This window comes from Rhinatrema bivittatum, chromosome 7 (assembly GCF_901001135.1).
Source record: "Rhinatrema bivittatum chromosome 7, aRhiBiv1.1, whole genome shotgun sequence".
In the NCBI taxonomy this organism is placed as follows: domain Eukaryota; kingdom Metazoa; phylum Chordata; class Amphibia; order Gymnophiona; family Rhinatrematidae; genus Rhinatrema; species Rhinatrema bivittatum.
In genome coordinates this window covers 296,548,351-296,575,097 of record NC_042621.1, presented here as the reverse complement: position 1 = coordinate 296,575,097, position 26,747 = coordinate 296,548,351, and the positions used below count along the sequence as shown (strand labels likewise).

Here is a 26,747-nt window from a genome sequence, read left to right as displayed (position 1 = left end):
CTGTTAAAGCAGACCCCCGACCGTGCAAAACAAGCCACTTTTAACCAGCAAACCGCGTCCATGTGAGTGGCCTCGTACGAATACTGCGAATAGCCTTTGTGCCTACGCAGCGCCTCTGATCACCATGAGGCGGATTCCCCCCCCATCCCACTACCACGAAGCTCCTGCCTTCCGGGGGCCCTGCAGGAGGATGAAGAGAGGGCCCTTCTGAGGCCCTCCCCAGGAAGAAAGACGTCTTTCACGAGCGGAGCCCAGATCCCAGCTGCAGTGCGGAACAGGAAGCGCCTGTGAAACAGGCTTCCACGACACTGTGTGGGCTACACAAACACATTAAACACAGCTGCCCCAGGGCCCTGTGCAGGAAGCAGGCCCCGAATCCAACAATGAACCCACAGAGGGGCGGCCGCTGTCTGAACTCTGCACGCAGGCCTTGCTTTTCTGAGCGGGGGACCGGGAGCCTGGCTCAGGGTGAGCCTTGGGTGTGATTATATTGAGGTTTCACTAAAGCCTTTGACCAGGGGGTCCTCGAGTGGCCCCCAAGAAGGTTGGGTTTTCATCGTATCTCCACTGAATATTCATCACAGGCATTTGCATGCGCCTCGTTCATTGCCTTCAAATGCATCCCATGCGCACTCACTGTTCCCCAGCAGCTTGCAGCACTCCAGGACTGGAGCTGCCTCATCCCTTGCTTCAGACACTGTCCCACACGGCAGTGCTCAGAGAGAGAAGCCAAACAGTCTGGGGCGAGTCCTAAGGTGATAAACTGGATAAGGAATGGGAAACAGAGGGTAACAATCTGCTTCCATGTCACCAGGAGATGTTAACTCCCATCCCAAATTACTTTGCAGAAGAATAAGGACCTGTGACATTAAGCTTTCGGGGTGTGAGCCCAGTCCTGGGTCATCCCAAGAAGCGTCTGCAAGGAACAGAAGCTGCTGGTCAGCCTGAGATAGTCCTGTCCCCTGCCTCACGGTGTGTGTGTCCCTTTCTCACCCTGCCAGGTGATCCAGGAAATCAGCAGCCAGCAGTCTGAAGGGCCCCCGGAGGGAGCTGCCCACACCCCAGAGTCCCAGCACTGTAGCAATCACAAGGTAAGACCTGCCGGCATGGCACTGTACGGGTGGGGGGGTGGGGGTGCACAGAGAGCCGATCTTGGCAGGAAGGATGCCGCTGCTTAACTACCTACTTGTTAGGGAGAGAAAAGGCACGCATATGGCTTACTGAAACGAGTCCTGTTGCATTTTGTTTGTTTGTTTTTTTGTGGTCCCATTTTAAGTCAGCACTACATTTACCAGTGTGCACTGGGGTATGGGGGACTGGCAGAAAGCCCGGGTCAGCCTAAAGCCCTCCCTTAAGGAACAGGGTCGCTTGCTGGCTCTGGCCCAGTTGTGTTTTCAAGCTCCCAGCACTGGGAGTCTTGTAGGGCTGGGTGGGCAACTCTGCTTCCCTGTAGGTAGCCAGATCAGTCCAGACTCCTGCGTGTCGCCTCCCTGCCAGCAGATGGAGACAGAGAACGTTTCACCCACGCTGCACATAACCCAGTGTGCGCCACCTGCAGTCCCTCGGTATTTCTCCGTCTCCAGCGGATGGGAGATGGCGGAAAACCTGCGGTCTGGAGTGAAAGGAAAAAAAAAAGGTTTAAAAGCAGAGAAGAGTGCTGGATCCTCCCAGGGAGTGGTGAGGTCCTGGTGGGGCCCAACCTCCCTGGTTTGAGGCGGACGAGCAGGGGGGGGGGGGGGTGGTGACCCCCATTTTTAGCTGGATCCGAGAGTCTGTGGGATGGACACCTGCTGGTCCAGATCCCTCATCCCCCACGAGGCAGCCATTTGCTCTGCAGTTTCAGCCCGGAGGAACAGGGGAAGTCTTAGCTTTTGTTTCTTATGGCCAGGGCTAAGCAGCTGTCTGCAATATAAAGTTTGTTTAAAAAAAATAAAAGGGAAAAGAGACAGCAGGAGCCACAAATTACTTTCCACGCAGCGGCCAGGCTTGCAGCTCATTTCGCAGCAGCGATCAGCGGTTTAGTGGCGGGACGGTGCACGGCCCAGCCTGGTGGCGTGGCGCGTGTGCAAAGCTTGCGACGCTTCCAGAGCGGTCGCGCTCTTCGCTGCATCGGGCAGGCCTGTGGGTCCGGATGTCCTGCGGGAGGTCGAAGGAACTTCGGGGGTGGTCTGTCACCTGTGCGGTTAGATCAGCAAGGGTCTCCCGGGTCTCGGGGCAGTCCACGGAAGCGTCCGTTGTCAGCGCGTGGGAACGGTGGCCGTATTGGCTGGCTCAGGAGGCCTTTCTGCTTCAGCGGGGGGAGGAGGGGGGGGGTCCTCAGAGCGCGGCTGTCTCCCGCTGCTTGCTACGCGCAGTAGAGGACCAGAGAGGCTCTGACAGCAATGACTTTCCCCTGGCCAGGGGAGACTTGAACCCGGATGAGTTCCCTTTGGATGTGGACTCAGATGAGTACCTCCCTTTTCTCCACTGAGTTATTTTATTTGTGCTCAGGGCTTATTTAGCGGAGCGTGCATTAGGGAATGATAATAGGTCCCAGTGTCACTACAGAAGCCACTCTGTGGCTCTGCAGGTGAGGTGCCAGCCTCTCACCAAACCCCCGTTGGAGGCCCACCTGAGTATTTATTTACTTATTTAGCACTTTTATATACCGATGTTCAAGTAACAAGTTACCAATCACTTCGGTTTACATTACAACAATAACCGTGACATGAGAATGCCTTACATTTAACCAGGCTGATCAGACTTGGATCCGAAGGACTGGGTGTAACAGAGTGTATAAGAGGAAGAGCCGTAACCGGCGAGCCTTTTTTTTTTTTTATTTGGGTGAGTTGCAGTCCAGGAAGAATCCTGTTTCAGGCAAATTTGTCGATATTTTATTTGTAGATTTGTTCAAATTTGTAGATATTTTATTTACAACTCACCCATCATCGTTGTTCAACTGTTGACTTTAAAAATTCGTCTCCTCTCCCCAGCCCCCGTTTATTTATAGCCAATAACTTTTACTATGTGTCCCTAATTTGTTCAAAGTTGTAAATATTTTATTTTATACCCTGTATATATTATTGGTTTTTACCCTAAGGTCCCACCTAATAGCACCTCTCGCCCCCAAGTTTTTTATTTTCCTATCAGTTTCACTCCTCCCTGCCTTTCTTCCTCTTGCTGCTCCCCTCTCGTTTTTCTTCTCATCTGCTCCACCGCCCCCTTCCTGTTTTTTTTGTATTTTCTACCTTTAACAGTTATAATGTAAACCGGCATGATGTACCCACGAATGTCGGTACAGAAAAGTTAATAAAGAAATAAATAGAAAGAAAGCCCTCGGCGAGCGTTCATCGGCTTCCGGGTCTTTCCTTGCAGGCAGAAGTAGCAGGGGATTCAGATGACTCAGAAGAGCCAGAGTCTGTGACAGGGGGGGTTTCCTGGGGCAGACCAGATCCCAGATGTGGCAGGCCCAGAGAGGGTCCTGTGGCAGAAGGGAATGGTCCCTTTTCCAAAGAAAGGAAGTCTGGCCCTTGACTCCACCTGTGTTTCAGGAGCTGGGGATCAAGGCGTCTCAGCAGGAGTCTGACCTGGAGGAAGCTGATCCGCTCTTGGCTGGTTTGCATGGTCCACCTAAAACATTCCCTTTTCCCAAGTCGGTGGTAGATCGGGAGTGGGACACCCCAGGGTCCGGCTTAAGGGTTAGCAGAGCTATGGTTACCGGAAGAGACTTTGGACCTTTTAGCGCTCCCCAATGTTGATGCTTCAGTGTTGGCGGTCCCTATGAAGATCTCCATTCCAGTAGTGGGATCGTCCGCTCTGAGGGACTTGCAAGATCATAAGCTGGTGCTTTACCTCAAGAGGAGTCTTCAGGTGTCGGCCCTGAGTATACGGGCAGCAGCAGTTTTATGCAGAAGGCTTCTCTGCTTTGGGTTCAGCCATTGCAGGATATGCAGCTGGATCGGGTCCGGCAGTGCAGCAGGCTGAAAGCTTGGAGGCGGCTGTAGCCTATGGAGCTGATGCTTTGTATGGCCTGATCCAGACATCTTCAAGGATTGTGATGTCTGCGGTGTCGGCCAGGAGATTGTTGTGGCTACAGAACTGGTCAGTGGGGGTTTGGTCCAAATCTCAGCTGGGAGCTCTTCCATGTAAAGGAAGGCTTTTCTTCGGAGAAAACTTGGAACAGATAATAATGCATCTGGGAGAGGTCAGAGGACAAGCCTAAGGACAGGCGGGGGGGGGGGGGGGGGTGTTTTCCTGCTTGGGCTCAGTTTCAGGATAATCAGAGGTTTCACCAAGCTAGGGTTCTTCAGGCCCTCAGAGGCAAACCACAACAAGACCTTAGTCCTGGAGTCAGTCCTTTCGGGGGGGTCAGAAGCCATCCCAGGACAACACTGGTCCAGGCACAGGAGATGCTAAGCCTTCACAATGAAGCGAGGATGATCCACTCTTCAGTTCCACCCGACAGAGGGGCAGTTGGTGCTCTTTTACAAGGAGTGGGCCAAAATTGCAACAGATCAATGGCTCCCAAGTGTGATAAAAAGCGGTAATGCGTTAGAATTTGCTCATCCGGTTCGAGACACTTCTCTGGTTTCCCCCTTGCACTCCTCTCACAAAGCGGGTAGCAGTTTAAGGGACAGTGGACTGCTTGCGTCATTTAGGGTCTACAGTGCCTGTTCCTCAGGAGGAGCAATGAACGAGGAGATATTCCATCTATTTCGTGGTTCTGAAAATGGAAGGTTGCCCGTTTTCCTCATGGAGACTCTGAGATCCATCACAGCGGTGGTACACAAGGGAGAGTCTTTGGCATCTCTTGATGCCATCAGGCTGAAGCACCAGAGATTCCCGAGGTTCATGGTCCTAGGGGAGCGTTTTCATTTTCGGGCCCTTCCCTTCAGTTTGGCGACTGCTCTGTGTACCTTCACCAAGATAATGGTGGTGGTGGTGGCCGCATTGAGAAGGGAAGCTGGACTAGCGCATCTGCATCTGGGTGACTGGCTCATTCGTGCAAAATTAGAGGACCTCTGTCGACAATCAGTACAAAAGGTACTGATGCAGCTGCAGTCTCCAGGATGGCCCAGAACCATTTAATCCCCTCTCAGTCTCAGGAGCTTCTGGGAGCGTGGTTTGTCTCGCTGGCGGAGAAAGTGTTTCTCACGAAGGAGAGATTGCTGAAACAGCAGAGTCAGATTCAGCATCTGCTAGGGACTATTTACAGGACCTGGGATCTTTGGCATTGTCATTGGAAATAGTGCATTGGGCATTTGTGATTATGCGGCCTCTTCAGTGGGCTCTTCTCTCCCACTGGAAATAGTTATCAGAAGAGTTTCATCTTCCTCTTCCGTTGAAGGGGGCAGCCAGTGACAAGATTTTTGGGGGGCTTACTCGCAGCATGGAATTGGAGGTTCCGAATTGGGTAAAGGTCATCACCGAAGTCAGCCTCTCTGGATTGGGAGGGGCAGGGTGTTTTTACTTTTTTTGTAATTCTTTTCTCTTTTATTATAAATTACTTTTTCCTGTATACCCAGATCAGTCCAGACTCCTGAGTTTTGCTTCCCTGCCAGCAGATGGAGACAGAGAAAGTTTCACTGATGCTGTACATAACCCAGTGTGCCACCTGCAGTCCCTCAGTATTTCTCTGTCTCCAGCAGATGGTAGATGGAGCCAAACCTGCAGTCTGGAGTATATTTGGGAAAAAAAAAAAAAAAGAAGAAAATTAGAGTAAGATGAAGACTGCATTTTGGAAGAGTCCTCCCAGGAGGTTGTTAGGTCTTGGTGGGGACATCCCTTCTGGTTGAGGCAGGCGAGCAGGGGGTTGGTGACCCTTAGTGTGCTTCTGTCCTGTGAGAGCACTGAAATCCGGTGGTGCCGTATCCCTCATGCCTCATTCTTGCTCCCCACTTGGCTGCGTTCCCTGTGGTGGCTCCAGAAGCCAAGGCTACTCACAGGAAAGTATTTCTTTTCCTTTAAAATTAAAAGAAGGGGGGATTGGTTGGAACCAGGGAATATGGAGGCCGCCTCTTCAGCTGAGTGGTTGGTTTCTCGACACAGTGTTCGAGTGGGATGGTGGTGTTCACCACCGGAAATTAGGGGGCTGAGCATGGGAGGACCTAAGAGCTTGCAGTTTGCTCGTTCTGCTCAACCCTCAATGCCGGGAATGAGCGATAAAAGGTCCAGCAGCGCCATGGCAATCGGACTCTCAGGGCAAATGATTTATTTTTATTGAAAAAAAAAGAAAAAAAGATTGTACAGAGGTCTGGTATACTCATTCCTGCTAGTGGTAGGAACAAGAGTTTTCTGACGAGGTCCAACCGGTACTCAAAGTGGCGCAATTTCCCTCACCACTTTGAGTACCGGTTGCAAGGAAAACATTCACACTTTGCAGGAGTAGGAGTGTGTTCACCAAGTTATTTGACCCTTTGAGACGGGAAGCACAAGTGCAGGTTGGAAGGAGAACATTCGCACTTAGCGGTGTGTAGGCAGAGTGTGTTTACGCCGCGATGGTGCACGCTCTCACTGAAGGCGGGAAGAGTTCAGGGCACCAGGCCTATCAGTCACGCTCAGCATATAGGCCGGATAGGAGCAGTACCTGTGAGCTCACTCTTCGGATGGAGAGAGGAAGCCGGCGACAGTTAGGTCAGCGCGGGCTCTCAGCGTACGCAGTTAAATTTAGAAGCGCTTCTACTGCAAGGGAAGTTCTAGGGGCCCCCGTTAGTGGTTTTCCCTCTCATCATCAAGGCTGGGAGGGACAGTGCTCCTGCGAAGAGCAGGAGGAGGAGTTCCAGGGCTAGGATGAGACTCCCGCCATAATATTCAGGGTGGCAGGGTCTGCAAGGCAGGTTCAGCGCCTCTGGTCATTACCTGCAAGAGAAAGTTAGTTCCCTGCAGGAGGTTCCCCATGAAGCTACCATAGGCTGGCAGGGGGCAAATTTCTCTAAGGCTTTCCTCTCCTGGTAAGGTCAGGAGGATGATGGGCCGGCAGCCGCGTGGAGGTTCCAGGAGCTGGGCACAGGCATGTGCGGGTCCTTGTACACGTAAGGATGAGGCCTAGACTTGTGTGCATATTGGCAAGGGTACTTGTGCATGTACGACTGTGACATAGACTTGAGTGTGTTTTTGCACAGGTACTTGTGCATGTACGACTGCGACCTAGACTTGAGTGTGTTTTTGCACGGGTACTTGTGCATGTACGACTGCGACCTAGACTTGAGTGTGTTTTTGCACAGGTACTTGTGCATGACGACTGCGACCTAGACTTGAGTGTGTTTTTGCACAGGTACTTGTGCATGACGACTGCGACCTAGACTTGAGTGTGTTTTTTCACGGGTACTTGTGCATGTACGACTGTGACCTAGACTTGAGTGTGTTTTTGCACAGGTACTTGTGCATGTACGACTGCGACCTAGACTTGAGTGTGTTTTTGCACGGGTACTTGTGCATGTACGACTGCGACCTAGACTTGAGTGTGTTATTGCACGGGTACTTGTGCATGTACGACTGCGACCTAGACTTGAGTGTGTTATTGCACGGGCACTTGTGCAGGTACGACTGCGACCTAGACTTGAGTGTGTTTTTGCACGGGCACTTGTGCAGGTACGACTGCGACCTAGACTTGAGTGTGTTATTGCACGGGCACTTGTGCAGGTACGACTGCGACCTAGACTTGTGTGCGTATTGGCACGGGCACTTGTGCATGTACGACTGCGACCTAGACTTGAGTGTGTTATTGCACGGGTACTTGTGCATGTACGACTGCAACCTAGACTTGAGTGTGTTATTGCACGGGCACTTGTGCAGGTACGACTGCGACCTAGACTTGAGTGTGTTTTTGCACGGGCACTTGTGCAGGTACGACTGCGACCTAGACTTGAGTGTGTTTTTGCACGGGCACTTGTGCAGGTACGACTGCGACCTAGACTTGTGTGCGTATTGGCACGGGCACTTGTGCATGTACGACTGCGACCTAGACTTGAGTGTGTTATTGCACGGGCACTTGTGCATGTACGACTGCGACCTAGACTTGATTGTGTTTTTGTACAGGTACTTGTGCATGTACGACTGCGACCTAGACTTGAGTGTGTTTTTGTACAGGTACTTGTGCATGTACGACTGCGACCTAGACTTGAGTGTGTTATTGCACGGGCACTTGTGCAGGTACGACTGCAACCTAGACTTGAGTGTGTTTTTGCACGGGCACTTGTGCAGGTACGACTGCGACCTAGACTTGAGTGTGTTTTTGCACGGGCACTTGTGCAGGTACGACTGCGACCTAGACTTGTGTGCGTATTGGCACGGGCACTTGTGCATGTACGACTGCGACCTAGACTTGAGTGTGTTATTGCACGGGTACTTGTGCATGTACGACTGCAACCTAGACTTGAGTGTGTTATTGCACGGGCACTTGTGCAGGTACGACTGCAACCTAGACTTGAGTGTGTTTTTGCACGGGCACTTGTGCAGGTACGACTGCGACCTAGACTTGAGTGTGTTTTTGCACGGGCACTTGTGCAGGTACGACTGCGACCTAGACTTGTGTGCGTATTGGCACGGGCACTTGTGCATGTACGACTGCGACCTAGACTTGAGTGTGTTATTGCACGGGCACTTGTGCATGTACGACTGCGACCTAGACTTGATTGTGTTTTTGTACAGGTACTTGTGCATGTACGACTGCGACCTAGACTTGAGTGTGTTTTTGTACAGGTACTTGTGCATGTACGACTGCGACCTAGACTTGAGTGTGTTTTTGCACGGGTACTTGTGCATGTACGACTGCGACCTAGACTTGTGTGCGTATTGGCACGGGCACTTGTGCATGTACGACTGCGACCTAGACTTGAGTGTGTTATTGCACGGGCACTTGTGCAGGTACGACTGCGACCTAGACTTGAGTGTGTTATTGCACAGGTACTTGTGCATGTACGACTGCGACCTAGACTTGAGTGTGTTTTTGCACGGGTACTTGTGCATGTACGACTGCGACCTAGACTTGAGTGTGTTTTTGCACGGGTACTTGTGCATGTACGACTGCGACCTAGACTTGAGTGTGTTTTTGCACGGGTACTTGTGCATGTACGACTGCGACCTAGACTTGAGTGTGTTTTTGCATGGGTACTTGTGCATGTACGACTGCGACCTAGACTTGAGTGTGTTTTTGCACGGGTACTTGTGCATGTACAACTGCGACCTAGACTTGATTGTGTTTTTGCACGGGTACTTGTGCATGTACGACTGCGACCTAGACTTGATTGTGTTTTTGCACGGGTACTTGTGCATGTACGACTGCCACCTAGACTTGAGTGTGTTTTTGCACAGGTACTTGTGCATGTACAACTGCGACCTAGACTTGAGTGTGTTTTTGCACGGGTACTTGTGCATGTACGACTGCGACCTAGACTTGATTGTGTTTTTGCACGGGTATTTGTGCATGTACGACTGCGACCTAGACTTGAGTGTGTTTTTGCACGGGTACTTGTGCATGTACGACTGCGACCTAGACTTGAGTGTGTTTTTGCACAGGTACTTGTGCGCGTAAGTTCATGACCTAAGATACTTGGATGCATTCTGTCAGTGCTAAATGGATGTCCAAGGCGGTTTGGCTACTAGATTTGAGTGGGAGGTGAGGCATCGGTCAGTTCTCTTCCCTCTTGGTACCCGATGCCAGAGGCTTCCCCGAGAGAAAGGCTGGAGAAGCCAGATTTGGGCATGGGGCCTCAGTATAGTTCCATCCTTCTATGAGGTGAAATTTATTTATTTTTTTTTAGGGCAAGAGAACTTAGGCTCTTGGACATGAGGCGTTCTTTTTTGAGATATCGAAGGTGACTAATGAGTTTTGTAGATCAGTTCACCTTTTTATTCTGTAGAGCGGTTCTAAGAAGGTGTCTCAGGATTCTAAGACTACAATTGTGCGTTGGCTTAAGGAGGCAATTGGTTCAATGTATATATCTTGGAGTCAACTGTTGCCTGAAGGTTTGAGGGTTCATTTGACGCGTTCTCAGGAGACCTCTTGGGCTGAGGCTCAGCAGGTAACTCCGCAGGAGATTTTCAGGGCCGCTACGTGGATGTCACTGCACACTTTCGCCAGACACTATCACATAGATGTCAAGGCTCCGGCTTCCATATGCTTTGGTGAGAGTCTTCTGAGAGCGGGACTCTTCAGGTCCCTCCCAGTTTAGGAGTGCTAAGGTACATCCCAGGAGTCTGGACTGATCTGGGTATGCATAGGAAAGGAAAATTGGTTCTTACCTACTAATTTTCGTTCCTGTAGTACCACAGATCAGTCCAGAGACCCATCCTTTGGAGAGGGAGAGTCCACTTGTACTGATGATGAGTTGTATATAATGCACTGTGTGGGTGATCCAGAGCTGCTTCCATTTGGTTTCTTGGACCAGATTTCAATATTGTTGTGAATTTGCCCTCCTCCTGCTTGTTGTGGGAGTTTGGGTTCAGGATTCTTAGTGTTGTTTTGGGAGTTAATCATCTTGGCTTGGGTACAGGTCAGTACTGAGGGACTGCAGGTGGCACACTAGGTTATATGCAGTGTCAGTAAAACTTTCTCTGTCTCCATCTGCTGGCAGGGAGGCAAACCAGGAGTCTGGACAGATCTATGGTACTACAGGAACGAAAATTAGCAGGTAAGAACCAATTACTGTTCGTATGTCACTTAATGCTAAACTAACTTAGTAGTAAAAACTTGGTTCTCTGCAGTAGGATCACTAGATAGGATGTCTGCAAGCTCAGCCAGTCCGTTAATAAACTCCCCTCTCCACTGCTTGTCATCCTGCCCTTTCTAGTGCAACTCAGGACTCAGATCTTCCCCTGTAGTGGGACTGAGTGAAACTGGGGCCTTCTGGTCACCTCACTTTAATAAAGCATCAGAATTCGGTTCACAAGACCGGAAACGAGTGCATTCAGCCTGAAAACCTCCATTGCTTCTCCCTTCCAGGTGGAGCTGTCAGAGAGATATTCTGCGGCATCGGAAAGTGGGAGCAGCACGGATGGACACATGGACACGCCGGACATAAAAGATGGTAATTAATTCAGGATACTTCCGTTTTGTTATATATATATCACGTACGTGTTTTTGTTATACGTCGGTTACCCTGTGGCCTGGAGTTCTGTTGATTAAGTGAGTTACACTGCAAGGGCGGGCAACATATGAACCACTAGGTGAGGAGTGCTCAACTTGATCCTCGGCCTCCCAGCCCCCAGCCAGTCAGATCTTCAGGATCTCCCTAATGAAGATGCATGAGAAATAATTTGCAAACATCGGAGGCAGTGCATGCAAATAAAACCCTGATTGGTTGGGGGAGGGCACCCCTGCAGTAGGTCATGAGAGCTGGACTGGGAGTAATCCCTACACACATTCTGCACGGGCATTCCCTGACTCAGGATGTAAACTTATTCCCAGTTACTTACCCCTTGAGACCCCCAGGGCTCCCAGGAGAAGTTCTTTTTCTCTGGCGGAGAATCCTCCATTTCAGACAAAGTATCTGGGCTGCGTTTGCAACTTCTGCCTCTCTCTGAGACCCCCAGAGAAAGCGTTGTCTTTTCACCCTGCATTCAGCTGAAGTATTCTTATAGCAGCTGTAATAATTCAGAGACTCTGCACAATTTTTCCTAATCTCATTTCATCTTACAATAAGTTCTCTGTTTCTTCGATTAAATTGTCCTGTAATAAACGTGAGGAAGTTAAGAAGTAGTTCGATTTGCCTATTTGAAAACTGAGTTTAGATTATCTAACATGCAGTGAGGATAGAAAAATATCTGCTCACGCTTCCAGGTTATTAATTATCAGGTGTCGTGATTTTGCCCACCGGGTAGCCTCACAGCACCCTGATCCAGTCCGCTGTGACACCTCCCCACCTGCAGAGGCCTCCAGTGAGCTCTGTTCTGAGCTGCCCGAACCATCACCTCTCTGACCACCTGACTCAGCCTGTGGTGCAGCCTCCTCTCCACCAGGGGTCCTCAGCGAGCTTCATCTCCAGCCTTGCCAAGCTCCGCCTTGCTGCTCGCACCACACCCAAGCTCCAGCCCCATTTAACCCTGCCTTGCCTGAACCTAGATGCCCTTTCATGGAGTCACCCTTGGCTCTCTGACCTGGTCAATTTTATCTTGTTCTATGCCTCTGGGTCTTCTTGTATCTTGCTTTTCAGGCTATCTAGGCCTTTCGTTGCCTTGTGGCCTCCATGCCTTCCAGTATATTGCTCCTTGCCTTTTGGCCTCTGGGCCTTCAGTCTCCTTGGACCTTGCTCTGTGGCCTGCTCAAGCCTTACCTTACTTAGTGGCCTCCAGGCCTCAGTGTTCTCTATCAGTGTTGTCCTCATCTGCTCCTGCCCTTGTCTGCCCTGTCTAAGTCCTTCCCTGGTCTGCCTTGTTTAGTCCTGTCCTTGTCTGGTCTTGTCCTGTGTTGCCCAGTCCAGGCCTCAGCATCCGTTCCCTGCTTTGCCTTGACCAAGCCTGTGACTGTATCCAGCCCAGTCCCTGCTCAGTATCCCAGCCTGTGTCTGTATCCAGTTCCAGCCTTGTGCAGTACCCTGCCACCCCCCGTCCCAGTATCCAGGCCTCAGCTCCTTGCCTGTCCCTGTATCCAGTCCTCGGCTCCTTGCCTGTATCAGTGTCCATTCCTCAGCTCCTTACCCATTCCAGTATCCAGTCCAAAGGTTTACGGGTTTTCATTTAATCTGCCCCGTGGCTTCTAGACGCAGTGCTAGCATTAATAACGTGTGCTACGCCGGTACAGGATGTGTAAGATTTCCCTGCACTGGCACTGCTTTGGTCGCGCTGCTCAGTGCACGGCACGTCCGGTCGCTGTGCATGAGCCGATGACAGCTCTCGCCGGCGGCTGCTAGCCAGCCGATAGGGCGAGGACATTAGAAATCGCTACTACATGGGAGGGCAAGTTTCAAAACCCAGGAGGGAGAGGGGAGGGGGCGTGTGAAAAGTGCCCCGGCCTGCACAGGGGGGTTAACAGCGGGGCTTCCACCTGCCACAGGTAGAGTTAGGATGGGGGAGTCAACAATGAACGCAGCTTTGCATTTTCAAAACCAAAAAAAAAAAAGCAGCTGCGGATCTCTTTTTCCTTGGGCAGTTTTCAAAGGGAAAACTGTGCATGGACTTTTCCTTTGAGAGTTGGAGCAAAGTCCTCCGGTAAAACTTGTCCATAGACTTTGCTACTAACCACATAAGGCCCCCCCCCCCCCAGGATGCCCGGGAATGTGCTCCAAGGCGAGTTAGAAATGAGGCTGGTGAAGGAGCAGTGAGAGGTTTAAGCTGTGGGGTGCGAATGCCTAGCTTTTGCTGTTCTTTTGTTTCTCTCAGTTAAGAAGAAGGGAACGTCGGGCCTGAAGCTCAGTAACCTGATGAACCTGGGGAGGAAGAAATCGTCATCGCTGGAGAGTCACGAGCGGGGCCTGGAAACCTCTAGTAAGTGTGCGCCAAGCCCTCTCTCTCTGCGCCACTGAGCCGGGCTGCCGGCCTCTCTCTCTGGCTGCTTCCGGCAACAGGAGCTCACGCCAGCCCTAAGCCCTGAAAGGCATTCAGCCCCGGGCAGAAATCTTTTCAGGGTGCAACCAGTATTTTTATTTTTAAGAATTAGGGAATGGGAGCTGAGAGGTATTTCAATTTCACATGCCCCAGCATGGCTGCATTTCAACAAAGTATAGCGCTGTACGCCATCCACAACAGAGGATTCGTTTTTAACAGGAAGCTTTTCGCTCTGTGGCCTCAGTTCTGTGAAACCCCGTAGAAAATGTAATTCCCAGGAATAACACCTCCAACAAGCTGAAGGCAAATCCACTCTCTCCTGCACCGACCAGCCTGAGCTGTCTCCGGTGCCTTTTTTGAGGCACAAGAAAGGTAACGGCCCAGGCTGCAGGTCTCTAGCATGTTGATCCCCCAGGAACTTTGCAGAAACAAGGCCCCTGTGTGCTTCTGACACCTGGCGCATGGGAAGAGAAATCTCACACACATACCCCCACACACACACCCCCACACACACACACAAAGCGCTGAAGTCGAGTTTGGGGCTGTATAGTGCTATTTGTTAGTGATGCACACACTCAGGAGGGGATTTCAGTGGGTCCAGTGATGAGTGCTCGATTGGGAACAACGGTTTAACAGAAAGTTGTCATCACTGTGTTTTGTCAAATGCTATACAGTCTTCCAAGGGCAGAGGTCAGAGTTCTCTGAAACCGTGCTCAGTAAAATTAGGTGATAATCTTAAGTGGGTTTTTAAAAAATTCCTTTAAAAAATACAGGTGTTCCGCATCGAGATAAAAGAACTGACGCAATAACAGTTATTCAGTGTACTAACTGTGGGACCATAGTCCTTAGGCAGACCATCTGGAGGCTTAGAGATTGCGCCCTCTGTCTGCAGCTCTTTGCAGTGAAGGAGCTGATTTAGCTTAGGAAGGAACTGGCTAAAATCGAAGTTGTTTCCCCCATAGATGGCACCCAAATAATCTGTCTCCACTCCCATAAAGGATCCAAAGAACTAGGAGTAGATGGGTTACAATGGGTTCTGGTACCATAGAACCTGTGGCTCAGAGACATTTACCCCCCCCGCCTCCCCTTCCCCAAATGCTAAAAAGCCATCACAATGCTGGAAACAGATAATACTCCAAATAAAAAGTAAATGACATGGTAACAGAGATGAAAAATAGGCACCCACTGTAAAAACCCGAAGACAATGTTTGAAGATCCCAAAAGAAAACTCCATCTGCTGGAGTTATTAACTTGGGGGCACATTTGGAGGGAAAAAATAAGGTCAGATACCTGTAGGGATCCCCAGCCGGCAAGAATACAAACCAGATTCTTAATTTTATAGTAGCAGAACGAAAGGATTCTGAAGTAGATATCATAGTCCACATGCGGACCAGTGATCTGGCTGGAAACAGATCCCTGGTTCGTACATTGAGAGTTTAAGAGTTTAGAGGAAGGGGCTTAGTCACTACTCAAGTCCTGGTTCTACCACCACTGCATGCTGGGATTTGTAGTCTTCTCTTAGGGAAAGCAGAACTACAGGTGTATACTGCAGGGTAAATCCAGGACTGGATTATCCTGACGGGAACAAAATGGAGTCAGCCTCCTGTTCCCCGTCCTTAATTTTATTTTATTTATTTTTAATGCCAGCATTCCTTCTTGGCTGCCTATTTGGTGCCTGTAGGGTTTTGCAGGGCGTGGGATTCCCCACTGCTGCCTAACCTGACCCCAGGACTGGATCTCGTATTTGTAAAAGTCCAGGACTGCAAGGGTCTGCGCACGTCCCAAGAAGCTGGAGCTTAAGCACACGTTCCCGCTGCTTGGCGCGTGCGCGACAGGGCCAGGGCCCCTCTCTTATCAGCTCCGCAAGGGAGAGAGAAAGAAGCCATCCCAGTCCGTGTCGCTTCCCTGCTTGCAGGCTACCTGAACGTGTTAATGAACAGCCAATGGCGATCGCGCTGGTGCTGCATCAGGGATGGCCAACTGCACTTCTACCAGGAGAAGAACAGGAGCAAGATGGCCCAGCAGCCGGTCAGCTTGGTGGGCTGTGATGTCATTCCAAGCCCAAGCCCAGACCACCTCTACTCGTTCCGAATCGTGTGCAACGGGGAAGAGCTAGCCATGCTAGAGGTAAGGAACAGGGGAATGCTTTCAAGGCTATCGTTCTTGTAGCTGGTGTGGTCCTATAGAAAAATGGTTAGCGATGCCTTTAACGCAGCCTAATCTAAGACGAAATGCAAGGATGTTGTACTTAGAACATAAGATTGCCGTACTGTATCAGACTGAGGGTCCATCATGTCCAATAGGCTGTTTCCAGGAGTAGCCAAAACAAGCTACAGGTATCTGATAGGATCCCAAACAGTAGAAAGATCTCGTGCTGCCAGCAGCCAGGGATAAGTAGGGGCTTTCTGCAAGTCTTATCTGGTTAATAACAGTTTATGGACGTCGCCTCCAGAAACTTGTCCAAACCTTTTCTAAACCCAGCCTCAGCCTTAAAAGCATCCTCCGGCAATTAATTCCAGAGCTTAATTGTGCGTTCAGCAAAAAAGATTTTGTTTTCCAATTTGTTTTAAATGTGCTACTTATTAACTTTGTGAAGTGACTGTTTTTTGAAAGAGTAAATAACCAATTTACATTTACCTGTTCTATTCCACTCATTATTTAAAGACCTCTATCATATTTATTTATTTATTTATTTATTTACTTTTATATACCGGTGTTCGATTTTACATATCACATCGGTTTACATTTAAACAAAATTTGCAGGAACTTATGCGTTACCTTTGTCAAATACATTAAACATTTAAATATGGGGATTGTTAACAAGGGATATAAAAGAACATGGGGAATGGCTATCACTACGGGATGCACGAAGGGATGCACAAAGGGGAGTGCCCCTTCAGCGCGCGACGCCTGGTGTTCATATCCCCCCTCAGCCGTCTCTTCTCCAAGCTGAACAGCCCTAACCTCTTCAGCCTTTCCTCATAGGGGAGCTGCTCCATCCCCTTTATAATTTTGGTTGCCCTTCTCTGTATATTTTCCAGTTTAGCTACATCTTTTTTGTGACGCAGCAATCAGAATTGCATACAGTATTCTAGGTGAAGCCTCACTATGGAGTGATACAGAGGAGTTATGATATCATCTGTTTGATTCTCTATTTCTGTCCTAATAATTCCTAACATTCTGTTTGCTTTTTTGACTGCTGCCATTGAACCCACTCAACTGAGGATTTCAATGTATTATCCACAGATCCTTTTCCTCCTAATGTGTAACTACAAAGTGGGTTATTTTTCACTTTGCTCTTATCCACATTAAATTTCATCTGCCATTTCGATGTCAGATCTTTCAGTCTCGCAAGGTCCTCCTGTAATGTATCACAGTCTGCTTGTGATTTAACTACTCTGAATAATTTTGTATTATCCGCAAATTTGATAACCTCACTCGTCGTATTCCTTTCCAGACCATTTATAAATATATTGAAAAGCACCGGTCCAAGTACAGATCCCTGAGGCACTCCACTGTTTACCCTTTTCCACTGAGAAAATTGACCATTTAATCCTACTCTCTATTTCCTGTCTTTTAACCAATTTGTAATCCAGGAAAGGACATCGCCTCCTAGTTGGTGCGCTTTTCTTTCCCTTCCTTTAGGCAACCCTGAGTTCCACTTTAGGTTTTCTAAGATATAACAGTTGATATCTTTCTTCCTTAGGATAACTAACACACAGGCTTCCATAGGGAAAGCCACAACTCCCGGTTTCCCAGGCTTGGAAGAACTGACGTCTAGAAATGTGGTTCCAAAACTTTGTCTGCCCAACCCTGTTTTCCTTCAGGGGAACAAGCCCTCCAGGCCCTTGCTGCAAACTCTGGCTCTCACGCCAGAGAAGGGAAATCCGCCTGTGGTGCGATTCCAGTAAGTCACTTCCGTCTCTTGGGTTTGCAGAATCTTTTCTCCAGCTCCCGAATCCTTGGACAACAGCTCATCATCGCAGCTCTCTCTGTAGCTCTCGGTGCTGCCAGTCCTACCCCTCAGCTACAAAGTCACTGGGATAGGGATAAAGATCTGAACAGACTGCAGTAACACTGAATGGGTCCCTGCCAGCATCAGTCCAGCTTATATGTGCCGGATCAAGTCCTCTGCCCAGCCCTTCCAGTCTTTTAGTTCAGCTGAGGCATAAAAGCGCCACAGCACAATATCACATCACGGAAATGGAGGCGGAGGCCGACATCTCTATAGTTTTGTTTTGATTTGTTTTAACCTTTATTTCTGTGCATTCAAGTGAACTAACACAGTAGCTATTAGCCGCACTACGTATTCAGTTTGTAAGAGTCGGGTTTCCAGGAATTAAAGAAGGCAGGCATCATACACAGAGGGAATGCAGGTCATTGGGAAGGACCGGCGAGGCTGAAGGAGTCACACCTTCCAGTGATAAAAGATGCACGCATACACCGTACCTTGCACCTGTGTGCAATTCTGGTCACCGCATCTCAAAAAAGATATAGTTACACTGGAGAAGGTACAGAGAAGGGCAACCAAAATGTTAAAGGGGATGGAACAGCTCCCCTATGAGGAAAGGCTAAAGAGGTTAGGGCTGTTCAGCTTGGAGAAGAGACGGCTGAGGGGGGATAGGATAGAGGTGTTTAAGATCATGAGAGGTCTAGAACGGGTAAATGTGAATCGGTTATTTTCTCTTTCTGATAATAGAAGGATAGGGGGCACTCCATGAAGGTAGCAAGTAGCACATTTAAAACTAATCGGAGAAAATTCTTTTTCACTCAACGCACAATTAGGTTTTAGAATTCATTGCCGGAGGATGTGGTTAGAGCAGATAGTGTAGCTGGGATTAAAAAAGGTTTTGATGAGTTCCTGGAGGAAAAGCCCATAAACTGCTATTAATCAAGTTGACTCAGGGAGGGAATAGCCACTGATATTACTGGCATCAGTAGAATGGGATCTATTTAATATTTGAGTACTTGCCAGGTACTTGTAACCTGGATTGCCCACCTGTTGTAAACAGGATGCTGGGTTGATGGACCTTCGATCAGAGCCAGTATGACAACTTCTTACGTTCTTATTGTAACTGCAGGGTGACAATGCCTTGAGGCACTGATCCAGGACACACAGGGGTGTGCAGGGTTGAGTTACCCGGCTCAGTTTGGGTGCTTCCATTTCAGTACTGCGGTTTCAGGTTTACCCTTTGTATTTATGTTCGTCACCCAGGCCTGCGGTGTAGATTTCCCAAGTGACCCAATTTCTGGAAGGAGACTTTGGCCATTTCGGTTGTTCCCTGTAGGCTTCTTCCTTCCATTTCTCCCCAGCGCGTCGGGAGAGGGTTTCCGGAAGGCCCAGTCTCTCTCCAGGAGCTTTGGCGCTGGTGGCCCACGCGCTTCTGGGAAGCAGGGACCGCTGCTCTGTCGTTAGCTTAACGCTCCTCTGCTTGCATCGCAGGCCAAGTCTTCGGATGAAATGGGCCACTGGCTGGGGCTCCTCTTATCAGAGTCGGGCTCCAAAGCCGACCCGGAAGAGTTTGATTATGATTACGTGGACGCAGACCGGGTTTCCTGCATAGTCAGCGCAGCCAGGAATTCCTTCTAGTAAGTAAACGATGAGGCAAATGATTGTAAATAATTATAACGTCCACCGAATTCCGTCGTCAAAGAGATGAGGAAAAGTAAGCACTGGGATTTGCGATCGCGCTCTCATGTTACGTGGAACGGTAAGCGTTAGGACAGCTTTAATGATGTTTGAAGACCGCGTGCTCTGACTCCGCTAAGTGCGCTGAACCGGCAGAGAGGAAGAAATTGTTAACATTTGTTATGTATTACAAAAGCGAAATTTATTTACTATCGTACTCCAAATTCTGCATTCATCGATTCTCTTGCATTTCCTAGCACGTGAACATAAAAACAGCTGAAACGTTTTTTTATTTTCCTGCCCCCCCTAATAAAGAACAATGAATGTCAAGTGATGTCCACTTCTGATTAAAACAGTGTGAATAAGCACTGAAGTCGCTGGTGCTGGCTGGGAACGGGAGGCCTCGGGTATTCTTTGTCTCCGGCTACTAGGGATGTGCGGGGAAACTGTTTTCATTTTGCTTAGTTTTATTCATTTTCAGATCATTTTTTATCGTTTTTCACCCATTTCATGGGCTTTTTTTCATTTTTATTTGTTTCCGAAAATAGCATGAATTATTTTCCAAAACAAAAGAAATGAATGAACCCTGAAAAATATTGGGATTTTCATGTAAACTGTGCATTCATTTTATGGTAAAACGAACCTAAACGAAAATGCCTGATTTGGTTCCATTTACTTTTCATTTTGAAATGAATACACATCCCCGCTGACCACACTGAATGCTTTGTCCCTGATGTTGTCTTTCAGTCTCATGCAGAGGAAATACTCTGAACCCAACCCCTATATTGATAATGTGCCCAGAGGGAAGATCTTACAGGACGACCTCTACGATGACGTGGATGCATCAGAGCAGCTGGTAAAGATGAGCCCTGCCAGGAGCAAAGTGAAGGGGAACTGGGAAGCCCTCTGAAAGTTAGCAGTCAAGAGGTGTTACTTCAGCTTAACCATCTTATGCTTTTCAGTTATGCAGAAAGTTTCTTAGGTTCACTGCCTGCCCTGGTAGTGGACCAGACTCCCTCTTGGCGCCTTCTGTTCCCTCTCAGCAACTCACACTTGCTCTCAGTTCCTGCCACTTCCTCAATTCTCACCGCCTCTTTACTCAAATAATTCACTTCTTGGCATCTTTTAAGTTTTACTTTCATGGAGCAATTTACAGAATGAAAGCAGGGGAGATGCCTTCATCCTGGCTCCCCCTCTCAGTCATTCCCGCGCGTCACAGGGAGCCTGAGGCTGCTCTGGAGTTACCAGTGTACTGCGTAACCAGACTTTTCAGGGTAGAGTTGCCAATTGGTTCCCCGTTTATCCCTCGCAGACCGATCCAGTCCTGGTTTTATTCCGTTCCCGCGTGGGAATCGGTGGTTCTGCTTTTCTGGAGATGTCAGAATTAGAAGTCCATGCTCACGCCGGCGTAATTCCAGGACTGGATCCCGTGTGCCAGTAAAATTCAGAGACAGCTGGCATCCTTTCATCAGGACCCTGGGGTGCCCCCAAACAAAGCGGCCTTTGAAAGAGGGAACCATTTTTTAACATTTCTATTTCCCTGCTCATTTTATTCTGTTTTATCAAAGAGTTTATTGTCACTTCTTGTGCAGGACGAGAACCTCAAAAGTGAGGCCAAGCCCGAAGGTGCACAGGACCAAGTGTACCTCGACCTGATCCCAGTGAAGTCCTTCCTACACTGCTCCAGCAGGGTCCCCTCCTGCATTTCTCCCTCGTCTTCTCCAGCCCTGGAAGGCAGGGACACCAGAGACGCGGAGAGCAGAAGCGACGCGTTTTCCCTGGATAAAGAGCAGGAAGCAGGCACGCAGCCGAGGCGGAGCTCGGAGCAGGTACTGACACGGTGCCGCCCCCCACCCCACCCTGGTGATGCCAGGAGGTCAGAAGGTCTCGGGCAGGGTTTGAGGCATATTCAAGTCGGATGGGCTCCATGTCATAAGGGAGAACTTGACCGGTTCTGATTTTATACCCCCGGTCGGTGCATGGATTCATGGTCCTGCTTTCCTTACAGGTGTGCTAGGGGTAAAAGCAGGACTGGCTCAGCTTCTTGCTCCCTGAGGACCTGGAGCTGTCTGACCAACTTGTTTAACCTCAGCTCTGCAAGGGAAGAAGCTCTGTATCTTTATCATAGATTAGGTGAATTATTAATAATAATAATAATTAAAGGCTCAGTTCCCTGTACATACCCAAATTAATCCAGACTCCTGGGTTTTGCCTCCCTGCCAGCAGATGGAGACAGAGAAAGTTTTGCTGACGCTGTACATAACCCAGTGTGCCACCTGCAGTCCCTCAGTATTTCTCTGTCTCCAGCAGATGGTAGATGGTGTAAAACCTGCAGTCTGGAGAGGAAAAAAAAAAGATTAAAAGACAAGAACATTTCTGGATCCTCTCAGGGGATTGTGAGGTCCTGGTGGGGCCATCCATCCTGGTTTGAGGCAGACAAGCAGTGGGTGACCCTTCTAATAGCTCGGTCAGGAGGTCCTTGGGTTGGACATCTGATGGTCCAGATCCCCTCATCCCCCATGAGACAGCGCTGGATCCTGCAGGCAGTTCTGCACTGCAAGCCCAGTAGAGCTGGGAGGTATCTCTTTTATACGGTTTGTCCTGGGCTGGGTTGCTAAAGTTTGGCGAAAGGAGACTGATATAGCCGGTGGTCTGGCGCTTTTCTGATCTGCCATGAGGCCTGCGTGCCTGGGACCTGAACCTCTGCACCAAAGGAAAGTATTGGTTTCTCTGTATCTTTATTTGTTCTTGGAGAGTAAAAAAAAAAGAGAACAAGGTATCTGTGCAGCAGCGAGGTTTAGGAGGGCGGGGGGGAAGCTCGGGGATCTCAGCGATGGGAGTTTACAGCAGCTTCTCTGCCTGTGGGGGAGACCCCGAGTGTTGGCTCCGTGGTGCTGAGGGACTGTTCCCCTGCTTGCCTTTGAGGTGCTGGTGGTACCGCGGGTGCAGGGAGGAACAGCGTATGCATGCGGCAAAAGTGGCATGGTGTTCGGGGGTCTGCATCAAGCATGGCTGCAGTGGTAGAATGAACCTTGCAGGTGTCGGGGTCTAGCGCTGAGGCTTTCCCTGTCAGCATGGAAACGGCGGCCATTTTAGATTCCCTAGCAGCGTCAGCGGGCGAGGCAGAGGAATTCCCTCCTCAACTATCACCGGCAGTTCCCTGTCCCGCACAGGTGCAGAGAGGCACTTACACTGAGGAGGATTAGAGGTCTTCTGCTGGTTTTAATTTGCTTATACGAAAGCATGTTTAGTGAGATGCTGGTTCATGGCCCCAGTCTTCATGGATTCTTGGCCAGTCAAGAGGCCTGAGCTGTTGAGAAGCTCTTCAGGCCTTTGATGATTTTCAGTGCTGGATTTTGAACAGATCCAGGCCTAAACGCGCTGAGATGCAGGCAGGCTTTGCTTAGCCATTTGGAAGGCCACAACAGAAGAGGGAGACATTGCATTTGATTGAGAGCCCCTTTGGACTCTGCTCAGATTTTTTTTTTTTTCACAGAGATGTCTTGATGATTTTGTTGGCTCAGACCAACAAGCTTAGTGTGGCCGGAGGTCAGTTTTAAGTTGTTTCCTGTTTCTTTCCCCCCTGTATCCAATTCAAGAGATATTGGATTTAAAGAAGGTAAATGTGGCTCTCAAGGTTCCCCGTTTCCACATGGAAACTCTGAGGTCCAACTCTGAGGTCCATCATAGCGGCTGTACGCAAGAAAGAGTTCTTGGCATCTGTTGGCAATCAATACAAAACGTACTGATGCGCTTGAAGTCTCTAGGATGGGTGGTGAACCTAGCAACTAGCCATTTAGTCCTCTTTCAAACTCTGTAGTAATTGGGAGCTCAGTTCGACATGCTGGTAGAGAGAGTGTTTCTCACAGAGAGAGATTGCTGAAACTGCAGAGTCAGATTAGGCTTCTGCTAGAGCTTTCGGTGCCCAGGGTCTGGGACTATTTATAGGTCTTAGGTTCTATGGCATCAACATTGGAATTAATGCACTGGGCTTCTGCGCATATGCAGCCTCTGCAGGAGGCTCTTCCCTCTCACTGGAATCTGTTATTAGAAGATGCAAGCCTCTCCGTATGGAGGGCTGGGTGGCAGGATCAGTTGGCGCAGGTCCAGTGGTCAACACAGGAGGCCTCATGGTTTATCAATTGGTTAGAGATGAGAACAGTGCATTTTGCATTGCTTGCCTGTCTGCCAAGGTTACGCGTCCATCCAGAACGGATCCTATCAGACAACGTGATGACAGTGGACTACGTCAACTGTCAAAACGGAACCAAGAATCAGGCAGCGGCTCGAGATGCCCAGGAATTGATTATCTGGGCAGAGAAGCACTTGGAGCAGCTGGTAGCATCTCACATCACCGGAGTGAACAATGTTCAGGTGGATTTTCTCAGTTGGAGAAAGTTAGACCCCAGGAACGGGAGCTGTCGGAGGCAGCAATGTCTCATTCACAGAATATAGGGGTATCTAGACCAAAGAGAACACCAAGGCGTCACAGTTTTACAGCCGCTGACAGAAAACGGTACGGAAGAAATTGGAGTTCCAATGATGCTGTGGACTCGAGGGATTCTTCTTTGTCTTCCCTCCGTGGCCTCTGGTGGACAAGGGATTATGGCAAATAGAGAAACATCCAGGCAACGTGATCCTGGTAGTTCCAGAGTGGCCACATCAACCGTGCTTCCCAGATCCGATCAACATGGTCATAGACAGGCCCCCGAGGTTTGGACATCGGTCAACTCTTTTCCACCAGGGTCCAATATTTTCAGGTCAGGTGGCTCACTTCTGTCTCGCAGTTTCACTTCTGAGAGGAGACAACCGAGATGGAGGGGATATCCCAAAGCAGTTATTTGTACCTTATTGCAGGCTAGACGACCTTCTACATCCTTGACATATGTGAGAATTTGGAGGAACTTTGAGTCCTGTCTGCTGTTGACAGAGTGCAGCCTCAGCCTGTTCAGGCTATGGTATTCCATATTTTGGCTTTTCTACATAAAGGTTCTGGTCTTTAACCCTCTGATAGTGCAAGTAGCGACATCAGGTTGTCTCTGGAGTAAGGTGCAAGGGAATCTTCTGTCCGCACATCTGGATGCTATACGGTTCCTTCAGGGAGCTAAGAACTTGCATCCTCTGGTGCAGAACATTTGTCTGTCTTGGAATCTGAATCTAGTCCTTAGAGAGGATTATGTGAGGCTCGATTTGAACCACTAAAGAGGCTCAGTTTTAACCACTAAAGAGAGCTTCAGTTAAGGTCTTGACTCTTAAAATGCTTTCCTTAGTGACTATTTGTTCAGCCAGGAGAATTTCAGAGCTCCAGGCACTGTCATGTCAAGATCCCTTCCTACAGATGTTGGATTCGGGGGTGTCTTTATGCAAGGTGCCCTCTCTTCTGCCTGAGGTAGTCTCGGCATTCTACCTTAGTTAAACAGTGGAGCTTCCAGCTTTTATGGATTTGGATTCCTCTATGCCTCATGCGGGGGAGCTTAGGCTCTTAGATGGAAGGTGTGCATTATTGAGATATCTAAAGATTACTTATGATTTCCATAGATTGGATCACCTCTTTGTAGATCTGATCAACTCTTTGTACTGTGATGTGGTCCAAAGAAGGGAAGTAAGGCGTCTAAGACTTCAATTGTGCAGTGGCTGATGGAAGCAATAGAGTTGACTTGCGTTTCTAAAGGGTGTCCGCTGCCAGGGGGTTTAGGGGTGCACTCGACACGTTCTCAGGTGACTTCCAGGACTTAGTTGCAACAGGTGTCTCCGCATGAACTTTGCAGGGCAGCTGCTGGGAAATCATTGACACTTTTGCTAGGCATTATCGCTTGGATGTCGTGTCTCTGGCTTCCATGTGCTTTGGTGAGAGTGTTCTTTGAGCAGAACTCTGTAGACCCCACCCGAGTGGACTGATCCTGGTACGTACAGGGAAAGGAAAATTGGTTCTTACCTGCTAATTTTCGTTCCTATAGTACCACACATCAGTCCAGAGGACCCGCCCATTTACTTGGGGGGGGGGGGGGGAAGAGTCTGAAACTCATACTGTTGCTTTGTATATAGTGCAGAGTTGTTGGAGGTTTTCAATGCTGAATGCTTTTGTTAAATTTGGGAAATTAGTTTTCCATTGTCTTTTTGGGTAACTTCACCTTCTTTCGGCTTGCTGGAGGGCAGGGAGTTGCTTACAAGTTTACTTATAAATGTATGGTTGTTGCTGTCATTTTGGCTTGGGTACAGGGCATTACTGAGGGACTGCAGGTGGCACACTAGGTTATATGCAGCGTCAGTGAAACTTTCTCTGTCTCCATCTGCTGGCAGGGAGGCAAAACCCAGGAGTTCTGGACTGATCTGTGGTACTACAGGTATGGAAATTAGCAAGTAAGAACCAATTTTCTTTTATTAATGCAAATAATTTATCTTACAAAATGTTCTATGTAAATTTTAACATCTAGAGTCATACTTCACCAGTTAATCAACCAAAACTGTAACTGGTCAGTTCACTAAAGAGCGTAAGCCCCAGTTCCACTAACCTCTGACCAGGCTGGAGAAGCCGTGAAAGGTCATTAGTCCATTAGCTTATCCTACTGGCTTCTCCCATGACCGTTTTGTCTTTCTGTTGATTAGGGACCTCAGCAGAAACTGGAGCTGGAAGAGTCAGCACCACGACCGTTTATCAAAATTCAGACGCAGCAGCAGCAAATCTCTTTCCCCCAGAGCAGTCCTGAGATAAACTCAGCCACGACAATTGTGGCCAGTTCTCCATTACTGAAAGTTACCAAAGAGAAAGGTGAGGAGGCGAGGTGGGTCTCGATAGGCGCTCTAGAAACGTGCACCTCGCCGGAGGGTTTCAACTTCCAGAGCTCTCTGCAGAGCTGCCAACCCACCTTCTGTAAGAGGGAAAAAGGTTTTCTTATCTCATGCCAAGGCTTATGTCACGTCGTATCTGAAGTTCACCAAATCTGCTTCAGGATCTTTACATTTTGACCAGTAGGCGTTCGACATTTTGTGATGCGAAATACTGAAAAACCAGAGCTTCCTCTTCTTGAGCAAGAAAAGTATTCAGAAACCCAACAGCTAAGACATACATCTCTTGATTGCCCTCCTGTCTCCATAAATCTGGTGTCCCCCGTTGTCTCAGTCCTCCTGCTACCGGCTCGTTAATGTGACCAGCTCCTTGCACGTCTATGCCTTGCTCACAGTCTTCTGCAGCCAGAGCATTAGTTGCATCCCTGCCCTTTTCTCTGTCCTCCCATTAACCCTTTCATCTCTGTCCGCATCCCAAGCAAAGCCTGTTGTTGACAATTCATCCAGCAGGCTGCTGCCGCCGTTGCCGTCCCAAAGAATGAAATGGTTTTCTCCAGCCTTGGAAGCCTGGGCTGATTTGTTTTCTCCTCCTAGACCTAACAGAAGTTTGAATTCCTTACCTCAGACCCTTTTGCTTTATCCCTCCGAGCTGGCCTGTCCTCCTCCGTCGTGCCCGTTACCCCTGCTTTGCCACTCTCTCCCCCTTGCTGCTCGTCGGGACCAGCTTCCCTCTTTGCCCTGTGCTCCTTTCTCTCCACCCTTTTCTCCTCTGAGCATATTATTTTAGGGATTTTGGAAAATCTCACCAAAACCCCCGCAAATCTGGAAGCATTTGCAGGTGCAGGGCGAATTTAAGGCTTATGCGCAGAAA

General features: G+C 49.0%; 1 protein-coding gene across 1 annotated transcript in view; it reads left to right on the top strand.

The window, feature by feature from the left end:
- The window catches only part of AFAP1L2 (actin filament associated protein 1 like 2), a 220,492-nt gene that overhangs the window by 179,662 nt on the left and 14,083 nt on the right, over positions 1 to 26,747 (top strand). The window contains exons 8-15 of the mRNA XM_029610465.1: positions 1,002 to 1,091; positions 10,922 to 11,006; positions 13,297 to 13,401; positions 15,377 to 15,588; positions 18,905 to 19,050; positions 19,838 to 19,946; positions 20,683 to 20,919; positions 25,697 to 25,859. Of these exons, the coding sequence (XP_029466325.1) occupies positions 1,002 to 1,091; positions 10,922 to 11,006; positions 13,297 to 13,401; positions 15,377 to 15,588; positions 18,905 to 19,050; positions 19,838 to 19,946; positions 20,683 to 20,919; positions 25,697 to 25,859 (1,147 nt within the window). The remainder of the gene's footprint in view (positions 1 to 1,001; positions 1,092 to 10,921; positions 11,007 to 13,296; positions 13,402 to 15,376; positions 15,589 to 18,904; positions 19,051 to 19,837; positions 19,947 to 20,682; positions 20,920 to 25,696; positions 25,860 to 26,747) is intronic.